This window comes from Lycium barbarum, chromosome 11, assembly GCF_019175385.1.
Source record: "Lycium barbarum isolate Lr01 chromosome 11, ASM1917538v2, whole genome shotgun sequence".
NCBI lineage: Eukaryota > Viridiplantae > Streptophyta > Magnoliopsida > Solanales > Solanaceae > Lycium > Lycium barbarum.
Window position 1 is genome coordinate 33,710,494 of NC_083347.1, and position 19,638 is coordinate 33,730,131.

At 36.5% G+C, this 19,638-nt stretch overlaps 1 protein-coding gene across 1 annotated transcript; it reads right to left on the reverse strand.

The window, feature by feature from the left end:
* Positions 1 to 16,205: 16,205 nt before the first annotated feature.
* LOC132618818 (serine/threonine-protein kinase RIPK-like) lies at positions 16,206 to 19,090 on the reverse strand. The gene is made up of 5 exons (XM_060333828.1): positions 18,510 to 19,090; positions 18,154 to 18,289; positions 17,324 to 17,460; positions 17,074 to 17,197; positions 16,206 to 16,982 (listed from the first exon to the last, which is right to left on the reverse strand). The coding sequence occupies exons 1-5, from the start codon at positions 18,897 to 18,899 to the stop codon at positions 16,414 to 16,416; spliced, it is 1,356 nt and encodes a 451-aa protein (XP_060189811.1). The 5' UTR covers positions 18,900 to 19,090; the 3' UTR covers positions 16,206 to 16,413.
* Between the last annotated feature and the right edge of the window lie 548 nt (positions 19,091 to 19,638).

Consider the following 19,638-nt stretch of genomic DNA (forward strand, 5'->3'; position numbering starts at 1 on the left):
TTAATTTTTTATCTTTGACCTTTTTTTTTTCTTTTTTTTTTTTTTTTAAATAGGATTTCTTTTCCTCTAATTTTGCTTTTCATTTTTCGAGTACTTGATTTGCAGACTATGAAGTGCAACACTTACCGAGTATTCTTGGCGTGCGCTATGTTTGTTTAACCTTTGAAGTGGGATTTGGGTTGAGTTCGAGGGCCCAACTTTGGTTGTACTTCCCACAAATTAACAATGCTGAAAAAAAGACAAACACGTAGTGCTCTTTTGTCTCGAATTATCTATCATGTTTATCTTTTACACATTCTTTAAAAAAATATTAATTATGAGAGGTATTTGACTTATTTATCTTCAGTTATGTATTACTTTCTCAGGTTCAAAAAGAGTGTCTGCTTAGCTATTTGCACACCCTTTAAGAAAATACTAACTTTTAAATAAAATAGATAATTTAACTAAATGGTCCCGAATTAAATAGATATTGAAATTTAATTGTTCCACAAATATGCTGAAAAAAGACAAACACCTACTGTTACTTTTATCTGCTCGAGGAGACGTTTGTGGTCCAATGTTGCTCCCTCCTGTTGCATCATGACCGTTGCCATCTTGTTTGAAAAACTTCACAGCATGGACTCCCTGATTTGTCTACTCTACTCTGGATGTGCTTTCGGATTATATTTTAGTGGTATCATGTTTCATTTGATACAAAATTACTTGGTATAGGAACTGGTCAAAAACGGGAGGTGAAAAGATGGTTTTATTCCTGAGCTGTGTAAATTTAAAATGGGTTTTGTGGATTGGGTCATGAATGGGTCGGTTTCTTTTGGGTTGATTCAGAATTTTATGTGGACCAATAATAAAAGCCACGTATTTAATTGAATGTCATATAATCGTGCCGTTAATGTAATGACAAGTTTAAGCCTGAAAATAACGTTAGGGGCAAATTTAATCCAATACGTGGAAGCAGCAAAACACTCGAAATCACTTCTTTTCTTTTGTTGATATAACCGCCGAATGATTCCTCGACAGAAGTAGGGAAAGCAAATTGTTGATACTTGTTTTATTTTAAACATCTAGTCTGGGAATTTTTCTAAGAATTGTAAATTTCTAAAACGTTACGGGCAAATTTTTTTAGCATTTTTCGTAAAAATAAATACCTACAATTGTATCCTAAATGTTACATAATTCAAGTAAGAATTGTCGCTAATAAATTAACTAATTTGTATTCATGAATGAATTTCAAACACCTAAAGTGATTAGTGAAAGTAGTTGCCTTAAGCTGGGCAAAAGCAAAGTAGATAACTATTGCTGTAAGTAGATAAATGACCCTACCCCTTGGAAGAGCTTTTGCTACATGGGCCTCGCTTACTGATCATCATTTAAGTAGAAATGCTTCATCTGTTTTGATTCCAATTGGGTTTCGTATCAATATTTCTTTTTGCGAAAACTATATTTTTTCTATATAAAAAAAATGGAGTTTAGAACATTGAAACACTCAATAATAGTAGGGATCTAGTAGCTCAGTTGGTTGGCTACCTGACTTTCAACTTGTTGGTGAGAGTTCGAATTCTCACGTTGTAATTCCTTGCCCATTTCCCCTTTCCCTACTCACTATGTAATTAAAAAAAAATATAAAGAAACAAAAGAAGCACTCAACAATATATCCCATTTCCTTTCCAATTATAGTAAATTATCCCCTCAAATAATCATTAGTCGGATGGGATAATGTAGCAGATTGTGCATTCCTCCTAACAGCGCATTACAATCTAATAATCATTACGTCTCACGCTTTGAGCCTTAGAGTAGATAAAGCCTAATGATGATCTCTTGTTTAGGGAGCTGGTTTGGTTCTCCTATTCTTTCAGGAAAAAGCCGAGAGAATCAAAAGTTAAGACAATAGAATAACTAATAAATAAAGGATTTAATTTGTATTCACCTATGAATTTGCTATTGTATATGAATTAAATTCACCCATATTATACATTCGTACCCTAGTCTTTTTTCCTTGAATTATGTGTTCAAAAACAAATAAAGTAGGGACAAAACATAATTGTCCATCGAACTAAAGACTCTCATCAATCTAGCCTTAATTAATTTTCCACTGAGGTCAGCACTAGAATTTCTGACATTGCTAAGTCGTTAAGAAGCTGAACCGCAACCCCAAAAAAAAAATAATAAAAAAAATTAAAATCTCGCTTGGAAATTTTGAGATATATGGAACCTGATTTTTGGAATAAAATATTTGTAAACTCGATGAAAGGAGCTTGGGAAATGAAGAAGAAAACTTGTTCACTAAGCAACAATACGATAGAGAAGTGAGGATAGAATCGGTTATAGAGAGAAGATTTTTACATATTGAGTAGGGATGAATAATGACTTGTGTGTATTAGATGACTTGATCACATATTTATACACTTTGTACATACAACTAACTCATGTGGTGTTGCTTGACTCTAACAACCTAACCACCTAGAGTTATTGATCCTAATACATTCTAACTACACACTAATGCATTCTAACTAACTAACCATGCAGCTTGTGCATTGATCCTCATGCTAACACTCCTCCTCAAGCTCATGGTTGAAACAAGTTCACAACACCAAGCTTGTCTAGGAGATGCTTATGTTGCACTTCCCTAGTCCTTTTGTAAGTAAGTCTGCTAGCTGCTCTAAGGTGTGCACATACTCAGTTTTCAACAGGCCTTGACAAATCCTTTCTCTAACAAAGTGACAGTCAATGTCTATGCGTTTAGTTCTCTCATGGAAGATGGGATTAACTGCAATTTGGATTGCAACTTTACTATCACAAATCATCTTTACAGGTGTTTCAACTTGCACTCCTAGTTCCTTAAACAGGCCAATCAGCCAGGTTATCTCAGCTGCACATGTGGCCATACTCCTGAATTCTGCCTCTGCTGAGCTTCTTGATACTGTCTCTTGTTTCTTTGACTTCCAAGAGATCAATGCTCCTCTAAGTTTTTCTAAATATCTAGTGACTGATCTCCTAGTTTCCACACAAGTACCCCAGTCTGAGTCACAATAGGCTAGAAGTTGATTAGTGTCTTCTGCTGGCATGAAAAGTCCTAGTCCTAATGCTTCCTTGATATATCTACCAACTCTGAGTGCAGCCTCCATATGTGAAGCTTTTGGACAATGCATGTATTGGCTCAATACTTGAACAGAGAATGCTAGGTCTGGTCTAGTCATAGTCAAGTATAACAATCTTCCTACCAACCTTTGATACTTGCTAGGATCCTATAACTCTTGATCTTCCTTAACCACTTGATCCTTCTTGTTATCCTGATCATCTTTGGTACTGCTGCTGGGAACACACTTATCATATTGAACTGAAGTTAGTTTTTTATTCTGTTCAAGTGGTGTGCTTGCAGTTTTGGCTTCTCCTAGACCAGATTCAGCTATCAACTCCAATGCATATTTCCTTTGTGATAGCAAAATTCCTTTACTTGACCTTGCATACTCAATTCCTAGAAAGAACTTGAACTCTTCCAAGTTTGTCATTTTGAATCTTTGCTGCAAGTCTTTTCTAGTGTTACACAGTAGTTGAGTGTTGTTGCCAGTTATCAGAAGGTCATCAACATACACTAATATAATGACAATGTCAGCACAAAACCGCTTTATGAATAGTGAATAGTCAAAATGGGTTTGTGGGAATCCCATTTGTAGTAAGGACTCAGTTAACTTCAGATTCCACTGTATAGGGGCCTATTTCAACCCCTAGAGTGACTTGTGGAGTTTGCAGACCTTATTACTCTCCCCCTGTCTAGCAAATCCATCAGAAACATGCATGTACACCTTTTCAAGTAAATCACTATTGAGGAAGGCATTATGGACATCTATTTGGAAGATGAACCAGTGTTTAGCAGCTGCCAAAACAGTCACTGATCTGACAGTCACCATTTTGGCAACAGGACTAAAGGTTTCTCCATAGTCAAGGCCCTTCTTCTGGCTATAACTGTAACATCCCGTAGATCCGAATTAGGTATGAATATATGAATCTAGTATAAAGGTGATATTTTATCTATACGAATCTATTTGGGATGAACTCGGGTGATAAACAGTCGTTTTGAAGTCAAACCAAAAAGTGAAGTTCTTAAGGCCTTCTAAATTCGTCTAAGTCTAGGATAGTCTGTATTTATGGCCTGTTTTTAGGTACTTGCGTTAGGAATTTGTGAAAATTTCCTTCTTGAAAGTTGTAGCCCTTTGAAATACCTTTCCAACGGTATATTATGGGGGGGGGGGGGGGGGGTCAAGGGGACATCTGTACAAAAAGTTATTACTATTTTACTGAAGGATTATAGAGCAGTCCGTTCACTGGTCATGTTATGCGACCCATATAATTTTATACGGACCGTATAACTCGTCCGTACTTCATGAAACTTCAAATCGACGTTCTGTTTTCAGCCATGATAAAATATGGTCATATTATACGGACCGTATAACTTTATACGGACCGTATAATATGTCCATACAATTTCCTCCTCACTTTTGTATAAATTCAAGCCTTCAGTTCTTTTATTTCATTATTCACAATTCCAAGCCCTAGAAACAATCCAAAACATCAAGGTAAGTCAATCCAAACCCTTCCAACTCAATTCTAATATATACTCTAATAATCTAAGCAAGAAATCATTGTTCCTAAACTAGGGTTTTCAAGAAAACTCATCTCAAGGTTCAAGAATTCAAGATCTTGGAAATCTTCTTCAAAGTTAAAATCTTTAATTCAAGTTTGGAGCATTACCAAGTATGCAGAGTTACTATCTACGTGTAGGAACATCATTTTTCTTCCCCACGCCTCATAATCCATAAATTATGATTCTCTACTAAAATTAGGATTTCTACACCATGTTCATGACAACCCTAGGTCCATGTCCATGAATAGATTATGTATGAATTGCTATTATTCTATCATTGTGTTCTTAATAACTCCATATGATTATTGAGAATCAGTCCATAATCCATGAAAACCTATATCTTGTATTCCATGGGTTCTGGCATGCATGTTTTTAACTAAGAATGATTATTTCATGAATATCCTACATGTCTACACTATATTATATAATTACTTTCATGCCATGATACAAGATACATACATGCTAAATATAAGCTATTTCATGAAACCACGTTTACAAGTTATTTCGTGAAATCATGATTACAAGTCAAGTACAAGTTAATTCACGAAAATCATGGGCTTCTTAGCCAATAATATCATGTTCATGTTTTTGGGAGTTGCAAGAATTACCGAGAAGGCTCAGATAGCCTGAAACTACGTAGCCACCGTAGGATAATGATCGCTCCACCCAGTTAGGACGATTCCTTAATTTTACACTGAATGAATCCATCAGGCACGTTACCACCTTATACCCTGGCAAGGTATGGGGGCTCTGCTGGTCTGGCGAGGTACCAGACTCCACGTACCCACGTGGTGATATCACATGGTCAGTTTATGAAATGCTTTCCCTACTTATCATGTTTTACTTATGTTATATATATATGTACCCATGCTCATGCTCATGTTCATGTTCATGTCCAGGTTTTCAGTTTCAGTTCTTATCATGTTATTCCGTGTCCCATGTTATTTCTTTTAGTTACTTTACATACCAGTACATTCAATGTGCTGACGTCTCCTTTTATTGCCCGGGGGCCTGCATTTCACGATGCAGGAACTAATTTACAAGATGACGCATCTGCTCAGTAGGACAGCATTCGTATCAGCTTATTGGCGAGCCCCATCTCATTCGGGGTTTAGTCAACTCTTTATTTTATGATTAGCTATGCATCGAAGGTATGCTGGAGGCCTTGTCCCAGCGAGTATGTTTTCCATGTTCAGACTTATGTTAGAGGTTTCATAGACTAAACAAGTCTGTTATGTCATGTCACACTTTCGAAGTCGTATAGCCATTTTGGCTCATTCATGTTATTTCCGCACTCATGTTTAAACAAGTATTTTAATTTAGTATTATGACTTATTACATTTTATAAAGGCTCATCATGCATTCACGTTAAATTCCGCTCATGTTATGCCTCATGATGATTCAGCAAGCCATGTGGTTCGCTCGGTCACATGCAGTAAGGCACCGAGTGTCGTGTTTTGCCCAGGCCATGGTTCAGGGCGTGACAATAACCCTTAGCAACAAGCCTGGCCTTGAATCTCTCCACTTCTCCATTTGATTTATATTTGATCTTGAAGATCCATCCACACCCTGTAGGCTTCTTTCCTGGTGGCAAGTCAATCACAATCCAAGTCTTGTTGGCTTGTAGTGCTTCAATTTCTAACTGCATAGCATGGACCCATTGAGGATCCTGAGAGGATTCTCTAAATATGGAAGGCTCAGTGTGGGTAGAGTAGGCAGACAATGCATACTGATAGGTAGGTGAAAGGTGATGGTAGGTTAGATGCTTGGATAAGGTATATAGACACGAGTTGCTTGCGGAACACATGACATAATCATGCATCCATAGAGGAGGTCTAGCTGGTTTTGAAGACTATCTTGGTGCTATAGGAGTAGGTGCAGGCATGAGAAGAGGTGAAAATGATTCAGTATGCTCATGAGGAGTTTCTGGAGAAAGGGCAGGTGATGTAGGAGATAAAGATATAGATTAGGTGAAAATGTAGTGACATGATTACTAGAGGAGGTAGGAAAAGAAGAGGTTGAAGGAGAGTTTAGTTCAGGTGAAAGTAAGTCTAGAACAGGAAAGATTGGGTTCTGCATATGTTTGAAGGGAAAAATCTCTTCCTGGAACACCACATGTCTGTTCACAAAAAACTGTTTGGAGTGTAAGTCATTGAGGACATAACCCTTTTGGTTGGAGGAATAACCAAGGAATACAGCTGGGATGGCCCTAGGAGATAGTTTATCAACTATCTTGGGAGAAGTAGCATAACTCAAACAACCAAAAACTTTAAGGTGGTCAAGAGAAGGAGGATGCTGGTACAGAAGTTCAAAGATAGATTTGAACTTGAAGATTTTAGAGGGAAGCCTATTCAGGAGATATACAGTAGTTAAGACACACTCACCCCAGAATTTCAATGGGATACAAGCTTGAAACCTCAGTGCTCTTGCCATGTCAAGAATGGTCCTGTGCTTCCTTTCAGCAATCCCATTTTGCTAAGGTGTGTACACACATGTGGATTGATGAACTATACCAAATTCATTCAGTAGAGTTTGGCATGCACTACCAACAAACTCTCCCCCATTATCTGTTCTTAGAGTTTTGACAGATGTGGATAAGACATTTTTAGCTTCAGTAAAAAACTGCCTTAACACTGCAACAGTGTCTGACTTGCATGTTACCAAGAAAATCCAAGTATACCTTGAGTAATCATCCACAACAGCTACGAAATACCTTTTATTATTATTATGAGTAAGTACTCTGTAAGGTCCCCAAATGTCACAATGAATCAAGTCAAAAACAGCATGTGAGACATGAGTACTTAATGAAAAAGAGAGTTTTGTCTGCTTTGCAAGAGGACACACAGTACAATGTGAATGATCTGCAAGTTTTAACATACTAAGACACTCATGCTTCTTTATTATATCAACAGGATCATGCCCCAATCTTCTATGCCATAGAGAACTACTAGACTCAGATATACTACTAACAACATTAGCAACTTCCCTTCTTGGTTGAACTGGTGGTTGATGATGCACTACTTGTAATGATGATTGATTTGCTCCTTCTCTCAGTATGTAAAGTCCACACTCTTCTCTACCAATCCCCCTGACCTGTCCAGTGTAGAGATCCTAGAAAATACAGAAGTCAGGCAGGAATAAGGCCGAGCACTTGAGTTCTTTTGTGAGTTGTGACACTGATAGAATATTGTATTTGAACTCAGGAACAAACAACACATTAATAATGACTTGATCTTTAAATATATTTGATTGTCCAACATGAGACACAAGTACAGCTTTACTATTAGGCAGATTAACCATATTCTTAGCAGTTTTAGGAGCATGTTTGCATTTATCAAGTATTTCAACTTGTGATGTCATGTGACTAGAGGCACCAATATCTACTATCCATTCTTTGGCCACATGTTTTGACACCAAAGCAGATAGAATTCTACCTGCAGCAACAGCTTTAGCTGAGTTTTCTGCTGATGCACTTTCACTTCCTTTAGAGAGCATCTGCAAGATTTGCTTATACTGTTCTTGAGTGAAGAATCCAGTTGCCTGAGTTTGTGCTTGAGGTGCAAGTATATGTGCTATAGGCTATGTGGTTGCTACTTGATTGGCTTATGGTCCACTCTTCTTCTTAGACTTCCAGTTAGGTGGATAACCAACTATTTTAAAACACTGGTCTTTTGTATGTCCTTTATATCCATATACTTCACAGATTATGAACTGCTTCTGTGTCTTGCTTTGATAATTGCCATAGTGACCACCTCCTGGTCCATTGTTATCACTTCCTTGTCCATTACCACTTGCATGACCACCTCCTATACCACTTCCTTTATGAGTGAACAATGTTGTACCTTCAATCACACCAGGACCTAGACTAGTATGAGCAGCACTAGCTAAATTCCTCTGACTTTCCTGATCTATCATCAGTGAATAGCTTTGTTTAGATTTGGAGTAGGTAACATCATTAGAATCTGACCTCTAGCTTGTGAGTAGGACTCATTAAGTCCCATAAGGAACTGGAGTAGCCTTTGGTATTCAAAGTGTGCTATAAACTTCATTGATTCAGGGCAGGAACATCCAGGACATGGCATTATTGCATCAAACTCATTCCAAAGGTCTCTAAGTTTTGAGAAATAGTCTGAGATTGACATTGTACCCTGAACGCAAGTATGGATCTCTTTGTGCAAGTGAAACACATGAGATCCATTCATCTTATCAAACCTCTCCTTCAATTCACACCAAACTTTGTGAGCATCACATACATACACTAAACAGCTAAGTAAGCCAGGTCTAACAACACTCATAATCCATGAAAGCACAACGACATTACATTTTTCCCACAAATCATGCAGTTCTGAAGGAAAACTAGTTTTAGGATATCTACCATCAATGAAGCCTAGTTTTCCTTTACCTAGCAATCCAATACGCATGGATCTACTCCACAAAGCATAATTCTCTGAACCAATAAGTTGAAGAGATATTAATGAACTACCTGGTGTATCTATTGACTGAAGGAACAATGGATGAGTATCATCTACTGCAGACCTTGATCCATTTGTTGCAGAACTGTTTGTATTTCCAACAGTTTCATGCAAATTGTTGTTCATTTGTACATTTCCGGTTTCTCTAGTTTGTGATTCATTAGTTGCTACCGTCATTTTAAAACTACTTTGAATGAGCTTCAAATTGATCAGCAGACCTAACTATTACTTATTTTCGATTCAAGCTTAACTTGCTTTGAACCTAAGTAATTTTTGTGAAATCTCCGATCACTAGTTGGGATTTAACTAGCCTATGATCGCAGTAGGCTCTGATACCATGTAAACTCCATGAAAGGAGCTTGAGAAATGAAGAAGAAAGCTTGTTCACTAAGCAACAATACGATAGAGAAGAGAGGATAGAATCGGTTATAGAGAGAAGATTTTTACATATTGAGTAGAGATGAATAATGACTTGTGTGTATTAGATGACTTGATCACATATTTATACACTTTGTACATACAGCTAACTCATGTGGTGTTACTTGACTCTAACAACCTAACCACCTAGAGTTAATTGATCCTAATACATTCTAACTACACACTAATGCATTCTAACTAACTAACCATGCAGCTTGTGCATTGATCCTCATGCTAACAATATTGTACATTGTAATATACTAATATTTAATACTAAAGTGTTATACATTAGTTATAAGTCTGTTATACTTGGGATATGTCTAACTTATCACTGATTTTAACACATCAACCATAATATATTTGTTATACAACGAAGAATAATGATGTATAAAATATCATTCGGGTGCAAAATTTTAAAATTGTATAATGTAATATATCTATTGACATTAATGTGTTATATATTGGTTATAAGTATGATATACATTAGAATTTTAGGATTTATCTGTGAGTTGCCGAAAATTGCTTGACTAGCATACTAAAAGATTAAATTTGAACAATGATAACTTAAAAATACTGCTCTCTATCCTCTATATTACTCCTACTTTTCGGTGGGTTAATTTGTGGTTGAAAGGGTGGCAAAAGATGATATAACAATGGACGATATAACCGGCTAAAAACAGTTTAAAAAAAAAAGGTGCTTAATGTTTAAAAGGAGTTATAAAAAAAAAAATGGATGTATTTTGAAGTTGTGTCCCTTTTAGGCTGCTATTCAAGTTAATTAATTGTTCAATAAAATATATATAACCATTTTGCTAGCAAATTAGGGGCATTAACATGTATATACCATTCCTAACTACATGTAGAATGTTAGGCAAAAAGTAGACTTAGCAATTGAAGCACAGAAGAATCGACTTTGAATAGCCAAATCTCCCCAACGGACTAAGAAATAGAAAATCTGAATATTTGATTCCTATTTTCACGCTTGTTGGCTTCCAAAACCCACATCTAACTTCCCGCACACTCCTAATCTCACGTTTGTCCCCTTCAAGAACTCAACGCATATCTTTTGTTGCCCAAGAAAATTAAAAAGGGCAAACCAACTGCGAATCATCAGAAGTTAGACTCACATCTGAATTAGAAAAAAGAGATAATTTTTTTTATAAAATTTGCATCCAAAAAATCACACACATCAACCAAATAATGGAAACAACATGCATATATATTGCGATATAATATCTTTATATTATTTGATATTATTTGGTAGCATATTTGTAGGGAGATAATTACCATATATTAGTTAGTTTCCTTGTTTCACTAGGATCTTAGTTTCCTTGTTTCACTAGGGTTCAAGATTGTATCCTATGTATATTCTCTCTTTATATTATTTGATATTATTTGGTAGCATATTTGTAGGGAGATAATTACCATATATTAGTTAGTTTCCTTGTTTCACTAATTATCATATATTAGTTAGTTTCCTTGTTTCACTAGGATCTTAGTTTCCTTGTTTCACTAGGGTTCAAGATTGTATCCTATATATATTCTCTCTTGGTGAATGAATGGAATAAGTCAAGATTGTATAGTTTCTACATGGTACAGTTTCTCATCTCATAAATCGTACCCCCACACCCAAATTGGAAAATAAAACACCTTTTGAAATTTTATTCAATAAACCTCCTTCTTTTGATGCTATTCGTACTTTTGGGTGTTTGTGCTTTGCTCATAATCAAAAAACTCAGGGTGACAAATTTGCTAGTCGGAGCAGAAAGTGTTTGTTTGTGGGATATCCATTTGGTAAGAAGGGGTGGCGGTTGTTTGATCTTGATACGAAGGAATTTTTTGTCTTTCGTGATGTAAAGTTTGTGGAGGATGTGTTTCCTTTAGCTTGTCCGGAAGATGTTACTATTTCGTCTAGTTTTTTTGATGAGGGTGCTGAAATTGATCGTGATTTTATGGTGTACGGGGATGAATTAGGGGGCGAAGTTGATAGTTCGGAGGCTGCCGAGCAGCAGCCGCAAACCACTGCCCAACCAGCGCCTGCTGGCAGCCAGGCCGAGCTGCAGCCAGCGGCCACTGTCCAGCCCGCTGGGAACCCAGCGCCAGCTGGCAGCGAGGCTGAGCGGCTGCCAACAGCCACTGCACAGTCCGCTGGGAACCCAGCGCCCGTTGGCAGCGAGGGGGGGGGGGGGGCAGCAACACCATACCCCAGTCACGAATGTGGAAGGTGGCTTGGGGCGAGGTTTTCGGGAGAAATTTCCCTCTGTTGTGCTTCGTGATTATGTGACACACTCAGTTTTTGCTAATAGTCCGTCCCCTACAACTCCTGTTAACAATCAATCCTCAGGTACTCCCTATCCTTTGACACACTATATTAATTGTGACAATTTTTCTGTAAATTATCGTAAGTTTCTTGCAGCTATTATTTCGGGTAAGGATCCTAAGACCTTCAAAGAAGCCATGAAACATGAAGGTTGGAGACATTCAATGAAAGAAGAGATACGTGCATTGGAAGACAATGGTACATGGACTTTGGAACATCTTCCTCCGGGTAAGAAAGCATTTGGTAATCAGTGGGTGTACAAGACCAAGTTTTTGTCAAATGGAGATGTGGAACGGCTCAAATCGCGCTTGGTTGTGTTGGGAAATCATCAACAAGCGGGGATTGACTACAATGAAACTTTTGCTCCGGTCGCCAAGATGACTACTGTTCGAGCCTTCCTAGCCATTGCAGCATCTAAAAATTGGGAACTTCACCAAATGGATGTTCATAATGCCTTTTTACATGGTGACCTTGATGAGGAGGTGTATATGAAGCTCCCTCCCGGGTTTGAAAGTCCAGATCCTACGTTGGTGTGTCGTTTGCGCAAATCGCTGTATGGGTTGAAACAGGCCCCTAGATGTTGGTTTGCAAAATTGGTGACTGCTTTGAAAGGGTACGGTTTCCTTCAATCTTATTCTGATTATTCTCTTTTTACATTTACTAGAGGGAATATTCAGATTAATATCTTGGTTTATGTTGATGATCTTATTATTTCTGGGAATGATTCCGCTGCACTTGCAACTTTCAAAGCCTATTTGAGTGATTGTTTCAAAATGAAAGACCTTGGGTCTCTCAAATATTTTTTGGGTATTGAAGTAGCTCGTAGTTCATCAGGGTTGTTTTTGTGTCAACGCAAGTATACTCTTGATATTATCTCTGAAGCAGGATTGTTAGGTGCAAAGCCAAGTGGGTTCCCTATTGAGCAAAATCATAAACTTGGCCTTGCAAATGGAGATTTGTTGTCGGATCCGGAGGTCTACCGTAGATTAGTCGGGCGTTTGATTTATTTGGGGGTCACTCGACCGGACTTGGCATATTCTGTTCATATTTTGTCTCAATCCATGCAAGAACCCCGGATTGAACATTGGGAAGCGGCCTTACGAGTGGTCCGTTATTTGAAAGGCACACCAGGACAGGGTATTTTGTTACGTGCCGACAGTGAGTTGACTTTGCAGGGATGGTGTGATTCTGATTGGGCGGCTTGTCCGCTTACTCGTCGTTCGTTGACAGGTTGGCTAGTATTTCTAGGTCAATCTCCCATCTCTTGGAAGACAAAGAAGCAGCACACAGTTTCTAGATCTTCTGCAGAGGCTGAATATAGGTCCATGGCTGCGGTCACTTGTGAGTTGAAGTGGCTGAGAGGTCTGTTGTTGAGTTTAGGTATACAACATCCCAAGGCGATCAAATTGTTTTGTGATAGTCAGTCCGCTTTGCACATCGCAAAAAATCCGGTTTTCCATGAACGAACAAAGCACATTGAGGTAGATTGTCACTTTGTTCGTGATGCAATTAATGAAGGTTTGATTTCTCCGTCACACGTTTCAACATCTTCACAATTGGCAGACATTTTTACCAAAGCTCTCGGCAAAACTCAGTTTGACTTCTTGCTTTCCAAGTTGGGCATTTTTGATTCCCATGCTCCAACTTGAGGGGGGGATTGCGATATAATATCTTTATATTATTTGGTAGCATATTTGTAGGGAGATAATTACCATATATTAGTTAGTTTCCTTGTTTTACTAGGATCTTAGTTCCCTTGTTTCACTAGGGTTCAAGATTGTATCCTATATATATTCTCTCTTGGTGAATGAATGGAATAAGTCAAGATTGTATAGTTTCTACAATATATCCCCACGCATAACAGTGTATCTCTGTATATCACAGCTACTCTTGTTAAAGATAACACGTGTAATTATATATATACCCATGTATACAGTATATATCCATGTATATCATTGTTTCACTTGGTATCCAAGTATATCCCATGTATAACTATGTATATTCAGGTATATCACCGACACTTATAATAAACAACACCCGTGTAACCATGTAATCCCCTTGTATAACAGTGCATATCCATGCAGATCACTGTTACACTTCCGTTATCCATACCTTTTATCCATATCAACATTTATTCCAAAATTCAATGAAAACTCTAACAAGATAATTGTAAAACCTTGTGTATACGTCACTACAAAAAAGTATAGAAATGGCAACAAAAAATTGAATATTTGGCAACAACTTAGTTTTCTTATTGACAAATGAACTTTTTTGTTGCCAAAGAATTTAATTTTGTTGTCATAGTATTGATTATTGTTGCAAAAAGTATTTTTGGCAACTACAAAAGAAGTTGTTGCGCGTCATTGCAATAACGGCCGTTGGGAAAAGTCTATGCAACAAAAAAAAAAAAAAAGTTGCCAAAAGTACTTTTTGCAACAATAATCAATCTATTTTGTTTGTTGCCAATTTATTTTTCTTGTAGTGCGTGATATATCTCAAATTGGGAAATCCATGTCCTCGTTACATAGTGTATTAGTGGTGGCGATCGACGATTAAGGAAACAAAGAAGAGGTGAAGAACCACCAATCCTTTTTGTCGTTGCTTCGTCTCAGTACCGGTCGCTCATAAAGGGTCACCTTTTAACCAAAAACTTCGGTAGAGAGAGCATTAATAGAATTGAACATTGAAAAAAGGACCCAATGCACATACAACGATCAAATATTTGAAGAAAGGGAGAAAACAATAACGATTTTAGCCTAAAAAGTATTATAGGATGACTATAAGGAGATGGAGATTTTGGGGAGCGAGATTGAAATTTTTTGGAGAAAAGTATTTGTAGAGAGAGAGAGAGAGAGAGAGTATAGAAAATAGAAAGTATGTGAAGCTACTTTTACCATGGCTACATATTACCAATGTTTTAGATTAAATAGCTAATATGGACTGCTAAGTGTCATTAATGGAATATTGGGTTGTTTTGTATCATTTATTGGGCCATGTTGTGTCATGGGGTGTCAAATTTCTCATAAAATTATAGTAATCTAATTGCCAACATAGGGGGAAAAGTGCATATCGCCACTTAAGTTGTATCCTAAGTTGAATTTCTTTTGCAAATATGAGCCCGTTTGGATTGGCTTATAAGTGGTCAAACCGGCTTATAAGTGGAAGTTATTTTTTGGTTTTTTGGCAAACCAGCGTATAAGCTAAAAAAAAGTGCTTAGAATAAGCCAAAAGAAATAAGTTGGGGTAGCTCAACTTAAGTTTTTTTTATCTTATAAGTTGTTTTTTGATCAAACCAGCTTATAAGCCACTTTTTTTAAGCTAAGCCAAACGGGTTGTATATCTACTTTGGAAGCACTTCAAACATACAAGACTGAAGTTACGTTGCAAAAATTCGTGTAAGAAGTTTGACAAACGTCGAACATTTTTTGGCTGAAGTGTGGCCTTTTCAAGTTCAAACATTGGTTAATTTTGCTTGAAGTTTGACCTGCCTTGCCAAGGCCAACTTCAGACATTTTTTTACTGAAGTTGTGGCTGTGGTATGGCCAAATTTGAGATATTTTTTGAATTGGTAGTATTATCTAAGGACCATATATAGATTGATCCTTAAAAAAAAAAAAAAAAAAAAAAAAATGACGGACTCCTTATCATGGATATACTTTCTATTAATTACAATCATATTTAAATGAAGGCAAGGCATGGACAGTCTCATCTTTGAAACTCCCAAGCTGTGTTTTGAATGTTTTTCTTTCCAATTATGCTACATAAAAATACAACTTATATAAAAAATTTGGAGGCTATCTTCTCTCTGATAAGAAAACTGATATTTGGCCTAACTTAATCTCAAAAGCTAGCTCAAGAGATGAATATTATCTAAAGTCATTATAAGGAGAACCATTTTTTCCTACCACAACTGATGTGACATTTCTTGACCCCTCGCATGCCCATATGACTAAACATCGGGGCGTAGACAATATAGCATGGGTCCAACATTAGGTAAACCGACCCGGTATTCAGATGCGTCTGGCTCTCGTATCATGATTAAAAATAAATCGTAAGTCTAACTGAATACCAAAAATTATTTGGGTAACGAGACCAACTTTCCCTCCCACAACGATTCATGTAGGACTGCTACACTCTTAATTTGCAGCATATTGGATAAATACGTGGCTAATTAGATTGGAGTGGTCCTAGAATCAATGTAATATGAATAGTATTTCTATTAAAATATCTTGTGCAGCCAAAAAGAAAGTGATTTTTCTTCTAGTTAATTGTTATAACTTTCATTTCCACTATAATTGAGAATGCTAATTAAGTATAGTTGGCCCCGACACCACCATTATATATACACGTAACAAAAAAAAAAGCTAAGTAATTAGTACAATTTTCATTCAAGAGGAAAAAATGGAAGAGCAACTCAAAAAGAAGAATTATAAAGAGCTTTAGCTCAAGTATTTGTCCTAACATTTGAAGTATTACGAAGTTAAATAAGATTAAAAGAAACTGTGGACGTACGAATATGATTCTCTATCTAAAATATTTCATATACAGTTCGATAAAAAATTAATCTAAGATCTCTTGAAACCATTATGCAATGGTGAATTTGGAGTTAGTCTCTTGTGTATAGCTGTTTCTGAGTGAATAGTTGGAGATGAGGGAGTACTTCTTCTATGCTTATTATTATGATGATGGTGTTGTTTTTGGTGATAGTGATGATGATGAGGACTTCTACTTTCTTTCTTCACTTCCTTTTGGTCTTGATCATACTTTTCACTAACTTCTTTGCTTTCTGTTGGAGCAGTGTACACAAATGTTACCATTGAAGTATCTTCATAGTCTTTCAATGGTTCTAGGGTTTTCACCACAGTGCTCATGTCTGGTCTAGCTTTTGGCCTGTGACTTAGGCACTGGTAAGCTAATAATGCTGCCTTTTGAACGCCTTCTTCCGAGTACATTCCTTCCAGCCTCGGATCCATTATTCTACGTAGCTTTCGAGGTTCTTTCAGTTGTGGTCTTGCCCAATCTACTAAGTTTTGTTCTCTATGTGGACGACCTTTGTCTACAGATCTTCGGCCAGTTAGAAGCTCCAATAGTACTACTCCAAAGCTGTACACATCACTAGCTGCAGTCAAATGACCTACATGTACAACATTTCAATGAAATTAGCACGTCTAATTATAATAATATTTAAGTTTTTCAGATGGGATGGTCAGACTATAATGTTTTACCTGTCATAATGTATTCAGGAGCAGCATAGCCGTGTGTTCCCATGACTCGAGTTGAGACGTGTGTGTCATCTCCTTCTGGACCATCTTTTGCAAGTCCAAAATCTGAGAGTTTGGCAGTGTAATCCTGATGAACAAAAGACAACGATGAAATCATTTAGTAATTAATGAACTATTGAACTACTATTCTACATGTGAAACTAGTTAATTTGGGTTTTGCTAAAAATAGTTAAAAAAGGAAATGAGTACTTACGGAGTCTAACAAGATGTTTGAAGCCTTGAAATCGCGATAAATGACAGGTTTTTTAGCTTCATGGAGAAAAGCTAGACCTTTTGCAGCACCAAGAGCTATTTTCATACGTGTTGACCATGGAAGTGATACTGAAAATCCTGCAAAAAAATAAATCAATAATAAGATCCTTTAGTTCAACAATATATATATCTTTTTAATTTTAACTTGCATTAGTTAAACGACGTGAGCAATTTTCCTTTTTTATTTCATGAAAATTGACATATATCAATATAAAGTGAGACTTTGTACGTACAAAACCGATAGTTGCTTTGTAACTAAACTTTAGTCGACCTACTCCTATCCGTAGCCAATTCACAGTCGGAATTGGTAAAAGAAAGAAAAGTGTGGTACAACAACCCCCAGTCAACTTTCACAAAATTACATTTCAAATTGACTTTTTCATATTATTAAAATCCTTATACTTCCCTTCTTCTTTTTCTTGTTCTTCAAATTGAGCGATATTAAAATTTTGGAAGATTTATGAACGATTCCATGTGGATTAATTATACTTGGTTACAGCTACCTAGCAACATAAAAAGAGCTTGTACTTTCTAAAAGCCATAAAGACTATATTCTTTTGGTATCAAGAGCCATAAAGACTAACAAACATTTAACAGAAATGAGCTTGTAATTCTAAACGCTATAAAGTCTAACAAACATTTTAACACAATAAGAGCTTGTACTTCTATAAGCCACAAAGAATTAACAAACATTTTAAAAAGGTTGAGTACATATTAATTACTTTTAAACTAGCTAGTGGATTAAGTGGATTAGTGAAAACGAGAACATACTTCTAAATAGCTGATTCTCCAAACTTCCTCTTGGCATGTACTCATACACTAGCAATCTGTGTTCTTCTTCACAACAATATCCGATCAACTTCACTAGATGTGGATGCCTCAATTGCCCAAGAAATATCACTTCAGTCTGTTCACAATAATAAAACACATTTTAACAACGTTAATAAGGATAATAATAGTATCGGGTCAGTTAAAAAACAACTACAAATACAATCAGACCTCTCTCTATAACAGTCATATATCTTCTATAACAACATTTCATTATAACAATCGTATTTTTTGTGGAACGAATCTTTCATGTTATTTTAAAATTATATATTCTCTATAACAACATAATTTGTATGTACCAGCCATTCTCGATGACCTTGTGAGCCATCTAAATCGAGGAGTTTAACTGCAACAGGTTGAGCTTTGAGAGCATTAGGTCTAAGTTTATCATCAATGAATCCCTTGTGAACTGGTCCGAACCCTCCTTCACCGATGAAATTACTCGTCGAAAAACTCTGCGTGATCACTCTTAGTTCTTGAAGGGTGAATGAATGAATATTAGAACCAGCAAGAGAGATTGAAAGATCTGACGATATAGTAGAAGAGCTAATATCCGATACAGGAATCCCGTGGAAGGAAATTTGTTTTGTGACAGGCACTTTTGCTTTTGGATTATTTTTCTTTGGATTCTCATGAGACTTAATACAACTAGGAACAAGAGATTCCCATGCAATCTTCATAACTGTCATTTATGTTTGTATATAAAAATCTTCTATCTTGGAATGTTGTTGTTATCCAAAGAGGAGAAAGGTTGATGAGCAAGAAAATTTGGGGTTATTTGAATATGGAAATGGAAGAATGGTTGGCTAAGGACTTATAAGGAGAAAGCGAAGGGGTAATATTCAAAAATACCCAACTGCTTTCGCTACCAGACACAAAGAAAAATGTTTGGGAAAGAAAAATGTTTGGGAACGCCTTTATATGCCATCATGATCTCATGCACTGTTTAATTTTCTCTCTTTCTATTTTTTATTATTTTGATTATTTAAGTTTATGTATTTTGTGTAGTTAATAAATTCTTCCGTTCCCATGGTTATTTAATTTGTAGTACGTGTTTTTGAATTTTTTGACGGGTCCAACATATAACATTATTCTTTACAAGTGTGTATAAATTAAAGTTGTGGAGATAAAGTAGGTATATTTGAAGGACGAATAAGAAGAGGGGAGTAATACTTATGAAGAAGTGGGCAAAAGGGAATCATAAGTCTAACAGATTTGGTTGAATGGAAAATGACTTGGCTGCCCCCTTATCTTGACTTTGTTCTATAGGATCAAACTTTGTTTTCAAGAAGCTTTGGAAGAAACCTGTTTCCAAACGTTTCCATTTTCCAACGGTTCCATCTGTCAAGTGAATTTTCGGAGTTTTTTGACCCTCCTAATTAATTTATCGTGAAAGGTACAAATTTTTACAATCAGAGGTCAAATATC